The 9,765-nt window shown below is 44.2% G+C and overlaps 2 protein-coding genes across 2 annotated transcripts; one reads left to right on the top strand and one right to left on the bottom strand.

The window, feature by feature from the left end:
* Positions 1 to 724: 724 nt before the first annotated feature.
* Positions 725 to 1,629, bottom strand: LOC132266042 (large ribosomal subunit protein bL21m). The gene is made up of 3 exons (XM_059766871.1): positions 1,471 to 1,629; positions 1,131 to 1,405; positions 725 to 1,068 (listed from the first exon to the last, which is right to left on the bottom strand). Exons 1-3 carry the CDS (start codon positions 1,526 to 1,528, stop codon positions 808 to 810), a joined length of 594 nt encoding a protein of 197 aa, XP_059622854.1. The 5' UTR covers positions 1,529 to 1,629; the 3' UTR covers positions 725 to 807.
* Positions 1,630 to 6,311: 4,682 nt separating this feature from the next.
* Positions 6,312 to 9,233, top strand: LOC132265558 (uncharacterized). The gene is made up of 4 exons (XM_059766268.1): positions 6,312 to 6,643; positions 6,982 to 7,198; positions 7,264 to 8,525; positions 8,645 to 9,233. Exons 1-4 carry the CDS (start codon positions 6,619 to 6,621, stop codon positions 9,229 to 9,231), a joined length of 2,091 nt encoding a protein of 696 aa, XP_059622251.1. The 5' UTR covers positions 6,312 to 6,618; the 3' UTR covers positions 9,232 to 9,233.
* Positions 9,234 to 9,765: the final 532 nt, after the last annotated feature.

Genomic DNA, 9,765 nt, shown 5'->3' with positions numbered 1-9,765 from the left:
ATGAAGAAGTGCTTTTTCGTTTAATTCGAAAGTATAGTGGAAGGGAGCCGAAGTGTTAACTATGATAATCTCACCTCAAGCTCTAAAATGTGACTCAGAGTCTCACGGCTAATCTCGAGAAACGCTTCCTGCTGTACGACCGCGAGGGTGAAATCCGAAATGACGTCCAGACACTGCGCCTTGAGATCCGTCATGCCCAGATTGATGCCCAAGTTCAGGCACTGCAACACATTCGCTACGCTGATGTTCCTGCGCAGGAAATCCATGCAGTCGCGCACAAGGAGGTCAATCTTGTACCTGTGCGCCAACTTGAGGATCTCCAGGGCCGTGTCGTCGCCGAGAGTGACTTCGCCCGTGTAGATGAAGCCCAGGAACTCCATGAAGACGTCCGCTTCGAAGTCAGCGATGTGGATCTCGCTGTCACATGACTCGAAAGACTCACTCACGAGACTCAAGACGAAGCGATGGCCCGGGATCCTGACCTGATCGCTGCCCACGATGAAGACCATGTCCGCCAGAGTGGATTTCCCGCGCAACGAGGCCACTTTCTCGGCCGGAGTGGCGAATTCATCTCTCCAATTGCCCATCGTAGCGCAAAAACACCAGAGGAATGTCTTCTCAGCAGGGAATTTTTCACACAACTGCTAAGTTCACTGCCGATTTCCCAGGTCTGCTAAATCCCACTTTGATCCGCTGGAAGATAAGACGATTGCGATTGATTCACAACACAGACAAATCAGGAATTTGGTCAATTTCTATGCGGTTTATCTCAGTTAAGAAAGACACTAAACAAATTTGAACTGATGATTAGAATATTCTGGGTATCGCTGGCTCTGGCTGCAGGTTCGCATTGACTTCTCCAGTGATGTCGATAGAGTTGATCCGGATCATCGTGTTGGAGTTCCTATGGAAGTGCGTCCTTCGGAACTGTTTCCTCCGTTTCATGCGGAAATATGTACGTGTGTGGCTCAGAGTCTTCTCGATGATGGTCGCCTGGATGTCCACGAGGCCCTTCTGCACAATTGGACGCCCGATCAGGGAAAAATCCTTCCCGCCAACGAGCAGAACCTGCGCAGGAAAGCAGTAAAACATGTTAACACACTCCCAGCGACTATCTGACTGCTTCTCACCTTGTCCAGCCGAATCTTGTCCCCCGGCTGAGGTGGCCAACCGCCCTCGACCACAATGATGTCCCCGGAAGTGACTTTGAACTGCTTCCCGCACAAGTGAACCACCGCAAAGAGACGACCCTCTTCCTTAGCCAGCAGCTGCTGATTCACCTTCTGGATGGTCTCCAGACCCGAGGTGCTGTCCACGGAGAGATCCTTCGCCACAGCAACAGAATCAGGAGAGATCTTGGAGGAAAACTGAGCAGTCGGAGCGAAACTCAGCGACTTGAAGGAGTCTGCAAAAAAAAACGATTAAATACACACTGATTCACAAACTATTGCTGTGAATTATGCGGCTTACTTGCTAATCCGAGTATTCCGCCTCTGATTTGTGAACTAAACAGTCTATTTAGCAGCATTTTAGCGAATATTATAAGCTTCTCGTGCACATAAAAACACGCTGACTTTCCGGAAAATGTGACATAAACAATTAGGGTTGCCAGATCAGCGCAGTTGCTCAGTTTGTTTGCGTGGGAATTTTGAAATCATCACACGCTTAACGGATAATTTCACGTTGTTATCAATCAACAAATTAGATAAATTATTACGATTCCTCATTCAATTTCTACTGCGATACGACTCATATTAGTCTACTTTAGTCACTCTGGCTTTTAGATGAAATAGATAAATTTTGATTTTAATGATTTTTGGTTATTTGTGACAATTTATTGCTTTCGATTAGCATTCCTAGGCGCAAATTGGTCTGTAATGTTTATTTAATTCAATAAATATTTCACAAAGTTTTCTCTATCACTATATTTGACAGGGTTTGAAAAACAAATACCGCGAGACATAAAAATCCCTGTAACAAATACACTGAATTAACAGTGCAAGAAGCTGTCCATTTTGGGCCTTTGCACAATTTCTAGAGTCTGGTTCAATGTAAAATATCTATATTATTTGTAATTCATTTATACTTTGTCCGAAGGCGTATTTTCAATACAGCAGAGAGGGAGAGAGAGAGAGAATTTCGCGCGGGCGGAAATTGCTCATAACAAGTTTTATTTATTCTGTGCAAAGGCAAATTTTACAAGATAAAAACGTCACTTTTTCAGGCATTCGCCCGATATGGAAGTTTCTACAATATTTAAATTTTAATGATTGCCGTGTGTATATTGAGCACTAAAGAGTATAAATGGTATGAGATCGCCCATATAAAAGGCAGTTTTTGAGTGTGGGAGATGAATCTCCCATATTTTGTGTGATTGCCATTCTATAAATGGCATAATCGCTGGCCGGCGAGGAGAGTGTCTGCGTGCCTCACTTCCATCCAGATTTTGATGCCATATCAATTGCCGTGAGATCCTCTTTGTCCTCGCGCGATCGCTTGTGTGCGAGCCTTGGGGCGTCACTCTGCTCTCAGCACATTAGAGAGAACACAATCCAATGCGGACGCCCACGTGGTCTTCAATCCGCGATCATGGCGTGTGGCAGCAGCTGCAGAGACGTGATCGAGGAATGCACCGCTCGCAGACTCGATCTTGCCTCACACGGTGTGAGCGGACTATCGGCGATCGCGTTTTCTCGAATCCAGACCGCTAATATCTCATCATTGGCGCTATCGAGCGCATCGCGATCAGCGCTTCAGAGGCGCAATGTCACATGTTACAAGACACACAATGTTTGTGCGGGCCAAAGAAAACATTCCTCTTAGCTTTCTTTCGTGCTTTGAGGAGGTTTAACAGTGGAATCGCTCGTGCAAGTCTTTCAAAATTGGCAGTGGGCGGAGCATTCTAGTGGGAGAGACATTTAGCTGATTATTCTTCATGTTTGCTCTACGAAAAAATGCACTTATAAAGAACATGAATTGGCGCACTGTAAATCAGTAGCCAAAGCCTTCAGAACAATAGAGAAATTCGTAGAAACCATATGTATATGGGCGGGGCAATAAAATGGGTGTGGTTTAGGAGGTGGCAGAATTTAGGTTTGAATCTTTACCCATCTTTGATAAATATTTTATGTGAAATCCAAAACAAATAAATCGATTTTATTGAGTAATTCGAAGAATTTTATTGACTTTCGTGAGATACAACAGGTGGAAAATAATAACACCAGATCTATCAATAAGTTTACAGAATAATATCAAATTTCATCAGTAATGTCAAGTTGTCATCTTATTAGGCGTCATTCTTGCAATTGACTCATTTTCTCTAGATGATTGATATTTGCGAAAATCATTCGCTGATCAGTTTGCTTTCTAGCGCGAAATTGATGTGACAAAGAAATGCTGAGAAGCGCGAGTTTATGGTTGGTAATTTGCTACAAAGGGGCGTAAAATGGTGCATTTGAGAGCGCCTCGCGGGCTGAGTGTTGAGGAAGACCGGACGGCATGGCATCGCGAGTGTGCTGAAGAATATTTAACTCGAGTGACTCTGCTTGATTCGCGACAAAAGGCAGGCACACTAAGAAGTGGAAGATGAACACCCACGCGCCAGTTGCACACACTCCATAGCGACAGCCTGATGAGATAGACACCACGAGATTGTCTCTTCTGTGGCCTCATGGACAAGAGACAGTGACGCTTGTCTCAGTACCGCGTTGGAAGAACATCGCGAAAGACTCCGAACGGACTTCAGTGCGCAATCAATTGAACTGCCGCACAATCAAATCAAAACTTTCATTACTTTTGATTACGCAGAACCAGAAGACAAACTGCAAGTGCCGCAAGTGATCCATCTTCACAGATTATTTTAAATTTATTATAAGAAGTAATGAAAGATTTCCTCTTCGCGCGCGAGTGAAAAAGTGTAGAGAAGAGTCGTGTTGATGTTGTCGTTTTTCTCTATTCCAGAAGAGAATTACACTCGAAAATGACCTCAGTGACACCCACGTGAGTCTCACAGTCGCAACTCTCCAGTGAATTCGCATACAAAGTACGCACAATTGAGGCGAATATTGGCTTTACTTTAATTACAATTCTTCGACATACTGTGTTGTGCTTAAAAATGCTATGGAAGTGTGAAAAGATGGACTATTTTCCTCTGTCGCGGTAAGACACTTTGCTGTTTCTCTTTTTTTCCAGTCATTTAAACTTAACTCGCTCACGGTGAACCACACGCAGAAACATTGAGGAAAAATGTATGACAATGAATTGAGATTTTTCTGTAAGTTTGAGGAAGTAAACAAGATAAATTATTGCAATGAATATTTCGCATTCTTGCAAAGAAAATACAAGAGGGCAGTTATTATGCAATCAAATATTATCCCACGTGAAAAGCAATAAAATAATCACGAAAAATTAAATGGCTATGAAATGTGATTTCGATTTTTTGCTTTCTCTCAATATCTTTCAAATTAAACTTAAGGAAAGAAAAGATTCCTGAGAATTTGCGTCCACCTATTTTACATATTGTTTAAGGGTTTCAATCACTAAGATGTGAATCTTGAAGAAATTTAACAATTTTCCCACGGTTTCATATCTTCAACTGAAATATTTTTTATTTGGTCTCAAATTTCATGAAACAATCGCTCAGAAAATTTGCAACCACACTTTTGACACTGTTTTCTTAATTTGAATTGAAGCTGGTTTTTGCTCTCACAAATCAGTGGAAATAGAAGACTCGCGATGAGAGCATTCTGCGTCGATTGGTGACACATCCTACAGATGTTCTTGAACTAGAAGAAAGTTGATCACTCGCGAGTGGCGTTTATGGAGATCGTGAGTGATCGAACGGACTGCACACTCCCATTTGCTGAACCATGAAAAATATGAGTGTGCAAATGGTGTGTATTTATGTAAAAATATTATACGATGGTTCGCTCTTTTTTGGTGGTTTATTTTGGGAAGCACGGAAGACATCTCTGATGACGATTCAATGCGTGAACCAATCTTTTTTCCTCTCGCGAAACCTCTCTCCGCATCACCGCGGCAAAGCGCAGAGCTTGAAAGTCTTTCACGCGCGATGTGCAATGTTTGTGCACAAAAAGAGTCCGGAGAGTCAATATTGAAGATCTCAATACTTATATGGTTATAATTTCAAAGTATGGCCTAACAAGATGTTCTTCTTCTCTATTGCTAAAAATATCCAATTCGTGTGTCGGCACTTGCTTCATTTCATATTTTCGTGAATGCGCGCGATTCCCAAGACAGAATCAACATGGGAGGTGATTTCACGACACAACACTCAGTCATTCTCTCTCGCTCACCCGAGAAGTGGAGGTGAAATAGAGAGAAAAAAAGACTTCTGAATAATGACTTTTTCCAATTTTGTAATAAATATGATATCCAACTATAAATCCACAATTCTCGCCGCCTTTCCGCGGCCCCGCGATCATCGCGCGCGCTTCTTTTCCCTGAACTAATGCCTTTAAGCTAAATATAGTCGAAGTCGAAGATGTGGACTAGAACTTTGTATGTGGCGTGTACCAAAAATGGTGCAGTTGAATGTATCTCAAATTTCGAGTTTTCTCGACACGCATGTGAGTTCCAAATTCAGCCATTTCTGCATGCGCATCGCTGTGAATGGAGGATTTCTCGGGTGAAATGTTGAGCAACTTCTCAAAATGGGTCTGTTTTTCGGTGGAAATTCACGCACATTCGCAGAATGTGGCAGGAAAACTCGAAATCACGACGATTTGTTAGTGTGTTTGAAAGTTTTTTGTGTGAAAAACTGAAGACTGAGAATAAGTTATGTGTATACATAGGATATTTCGGATGATTTTTCCGTTCTATTCGCTTCAGTTTTTCACACAAGCTTCACAGATATTGCAAGTGAGATTTCTTTTGAAGTCTTTCAGTCAGCATTAAACTAAGCAACAGATTAAGGCAAACAACGATTCTCCATAAAATTCCCTTAACAATAGGAATTTCTTTAGAAATGTATTGATTTTCTTCAAATTTGTCAATGGAATTGTCTTGCAAACTTTACAAATAAATGTTTATTTCTTGTAAAATATTGCTTCTACTTTAGACATCCTTCAAATTTACAATGCAATCTCGAAGCTGGCTCTCGACAGAATCCTAGACTTTGTGAGACATTTGTGGCTTATCATGGGCCGTTTTTTGCTGTAGATCGACTTTCTCAATCGCTCTGCGTGCATCAAAGAGAGAGACTCGATATAAAATTAGATTTTCCTTTTGGTTCTTAATAGACATGTCTCGGACGCCTTCTACGGCTTAGGATCGTCACAGTTTTCACAGTTGGATTTAGATCGTCGCGATGGGATCATTCGCGAAAAAGTGCGTCCCTCGCGCAGTGATATTGTGATAATTTTCCCCTGAGGCTCATGGATAATTTGTGTCCTGATTAATTCAACATAAAGTTGAGGGGTGTTTTGAGTGAGATAGAGAGTGAAATGGACATTTTGAGAGAAAATTCAGTGCGATTCACATGAAAATAGTATCGAATTTCCCCGTCAACATCCTCATGAGACAATTATCTATCTATTTGAATGACATAGTGGAGGAGGACACGAAGAAATACATAAATATTTATAGAAAATTGTGAATATGTTGCCGGAACTTTTATTTTCGGGTAAATTTTTCCTTCATCTTCAGCTTTGAATAGAAATAGAAATAATTTCGGCTGCCCGAAAAATGAACAGCAGCAGAATCTTTTTGGGCGTTTCCATTAATATGCGCTTCTTCTCCAACGGAGTGGAGGTGAAAGAAGAGGTCTCCATCACGAGAGGTTGTGCTCGTGTGTGAGACCAAAGAAAAAGTGGCAGTGAATTTTACTCGTGACGAAGAGTGGCTCATATTTCACGCACGTTTGCGTGAGCTTCCGCGTGTTGGATCGCACGCTTTTCACCATATATGGAAATCGCTGGGAAATTTCGGCTAATTTTGTGCTCGCTTTTTTCTCCTCGACAGTGGGCAGCAGCATACAAGAAATGTCAAGGGAAGAGTACAGTTTTCTCAACGGTGGCACAATTGTGGATCGAGACACTGCGTCGGCGAGCAACGATTCGACATTGAGCCAGCTGAAGTTAGTCAGGACTCCGGATCTTGAGCCCAGTGTCACCATCAAGTTGGAGGAGCCAGCAGATGCCTATCCTTGGCTCACCACAGACCTCGAGTCGAACCTGCTGTAAGTCTCCATTTGGCTGAGAATTCAGCTTACTTACACTAATTCTTTTCCAAATATCACTCCAGGCGACACTCCGAAGATCCACTCTTGTCCAGAGCCTCCGATGATCACCAGCAGAATGAGTTGGCCAGCATCAAGACCACTATATCCTCGTCCTTCCCACCCACCGGCCATGCGCCAGCGAGTGGCGGAACAGCAACCTGCGCGGAGCGTCGGAAGAGCACGCGATCGCGCCGCAAAGGGCAGTTTAAGCTGCGCTTCCATCATCAGGCCCTTCCGCAGGAGTATTTGGAGCACTTTGAGGCCTCGAAGAACAATCAGCGACTGGAAGATGGTCACAAGATGACAGTGTCGTCCGCTATGGATACACCAGAGTCACCGCAGGATCGCACGAATGAGAGCATTCGCAATTGGCTGCAGAAGATCAGTGAGCTGCAGAGCGAAGCTGTTCCGCCCACGCCAGACACAGAAATGGAAGTCGAGCGAAAGACATCGTCATCCAGCAAGACCATCAAGTACAGCGACTTGCCGTACATGGGGGAAATCACGCTGGAGAACAGCAAACCGAGGCGAGGGCGAAAGCCCAAGAAGGCTGACATTTGCCACTTGATCTACAAGAATTATGGGACAATCTTCCCTGGAACACCCAAAGAGGCGATAGAGGGTGAAGCTCTGCAGGAGGAGCCGAAGAAGTCAGAGCTGCAATCGAAAATTGTGAATTCGCTGCTGGAAAAGCGACTGACACAGAAGGAAGCGAAGCAATCCTTCGAGGAGCCTCTTAACTTGTGCGTCCGCGACATGGATTCTGTGATCTTGTCGGACGAGGAGTCCTCCAGCATGGCGGAGTCAAGTCGGACGACACCCCTTATCGGAGTGCCTGAGCTGAGCGGCGAGGCGCTGCTGGAGCCCAACCTGAAGATGACATTGCCAAACTTTAAGGCTGCGCTCATGGACAAGACATTTATGCCTGAAACACCGTCGACAGGTGATTCCGCCTCGGGTGGATATGTCTATTGGCCGAATGCGAATGTCTTTATTCACCCCATGTCACTGTACTATCAGAAGATGATTGACAGCGCTGGCGAGAAAAAGGAGGGCGATAAGCACAAAAGCACGAGCGCAAATCAATCGAAGGGGAGTGAGAAGAAGCCCACCACCTCAACCACTCGACCGAGTCCCGCCTCATCATCATCGGGCAGCTCGTCAAAAGCGACAGGGTCAGGGCCGCACAAGAGGAAGAGATCTGCCATCTTCATTCCTCCCATACCCGCGGAGAATGCCACCAATCCCGCAACGGAAGTTAGCATATGCAAGTTCAAATTCACAGGTATGTGAATTAATTTGGGCAGAATATAAAAGATCTAGTGGGCGGGGCAAACAATAGGGTGTGGCTAATAGTATTTGAAAATAGCCTTGATAACTTATAGACAAAATATCGTTTTGCAGGCGGTGCCAAGCCAAGTCTTCAGGAGAAGAAGATGCTTTCTGTGGATTCAGGAGGGAACTTCCGCTACTACAGCGGCACCGGTGATAAGTCTATGCGAGGCTATGAGTTCTTCCCACGCGAGAGCCTTCAGCAATCGGGCCTGATGTCTGGATCCAGTGCTGGAGCCTTCCTCAACACACCGCCCAGCGAGAAAATCAGCGTGGAGTGCATGACACCCAGCGAAGTGCACCAGAGATCCTTGGCAACGCCCGGAAAGTCGTCTAGCAGTCCCACTCCGACTCAGCGCAGTGACCACAGAAAGAGAAAGTCGCGCAGATCGCTTCAGAGGGAGAAGTTGGAGAAAACATTCAAGGAGCGGGGCTTTCTCATCCAGACACAGCAGACAGAGTCCGCCGAGGGCGCGACTTACTGCAAATTCAGGCAGCTGAAGAAGTTCACGCGGTATCTCTTCCGCAGTTGGAAGGATTACCTGCCTGGAGATCTGCAGCAGCAACAGCAACAGGGCAGCGATGGCTTCACGATGCCGCCCAGTGAGTCTCAGGCCATCGCGCCGCACTCAGTCCCATTCACAGAAGTCGGCAAGTGATGGAGAAGCCGCAGTGTTAAGTGGCAAAATTGCCTCCTGAGACCCGTAATCTATAAGACATCCGTGCGCGATTGGAAAAAAAGTTGCAGAAGAGTGTTAACTGAAAAAGTTTCTCCCATTTTCCGGTTCGCTGAAAATTAATTGCATTTCATTAAGCAACTGTGTGAGTAATTTATCAAAACACGCAATTTTGCGTGTACTCCTGAATGCTATATATGGAAAAGTTTCCGGGGAGCACTTCGGAATGCTACTAATTATAATCTTATAATCTAAATTAAAGAAGACTTCTGCAAATTGTTGTGTAACACCTACTACACTTTGTTAGTGTATACATGTGCTGGCAACGTTGTATTGAGGAAATTGCTTGATCATTGGGTGATTCCCAATTGATTTTCTTCGCAATACCAGACGGCATTTCTTGGAGGATTGTTCTTTGCTGGAGTCCAAGAAGTAATCTGTAGTAATACCAAACGATGTTACTTTACACCCAGTTTGTAATTTATAGGTTGATAAAAAAAAAATACTTTTGCTTAA

This window comes from Phlebotomus argentipes, unplaced genomic scaffold (genome assembly GCF_947086385.1).
Source record: "Phlebotomus argentipes unplaced genomic scaffold, Phlebotomus argentipes genome assembly contig_5, whole genome shotgun sequence".
Classification (NCBI taxonomy): Eukaryota; Metazoa; Arthropoda; class Insecta; order Diptera; family Psychodidae; genus Phlebotomus; species Phlebotomus argentipes.
The sequence above is the reverse complement of the archived record's forward strand: the minus strand, read 5'-3'. Positions and strand labels throughout refer to the sequence as shown.

What these genes read in the sequence shown, in the direction of transcription:
- LOC132266042 (XM_059766871.1), bottom strand. Translation starts at nt 1,528, where the DNA reads ATGCTGCTAAATAGACTGTTTAGTTCACAAATCAGAGGCGGAATACTC. An exon ending in CGGAATACTCGGATTAGCAA is followed by an intron (nt 1,406 to 1,470) that starts GTAAGCCGCATA and finishes TTTTTTTTGCAG; the next exon opens with ACTCCTTCAAGTCGCTGAGT. An exon ending in ACAAGATTCGGCTGGACAAG is followed by an intron (nt 1,069 to 1,130) that starts GTGAGAAGCAGT and finishes TTTCCTGCGCAG; the next exon opens with GTTCTGCTCGTTGGCGGGAA.
- LOC132265558 (XM_059766268.1), top strand. Translation starts at nt 6,619, where the DNA reads ATGTTGCCGGAACTTTTATTTTCGG. An exon ending in GCCGGAACTTTTATTTTCGG is followed by an intron (nt 6,644 to 6,981) that starts GTAAATTTTTCC and finishes TCTCCTCGACAG; the next exon opens with TGGGCAGCAGCATACAAGAA. An exon ending in ATGCAAGTTCAAATTCACAG is followed by an intron (nt 8,526 to 8,644) that starts GTATGTGAATTA and finishes ATCGTTTTGCAG; the next exon opens with GCGGTGCCAAGCCAAGTCTT.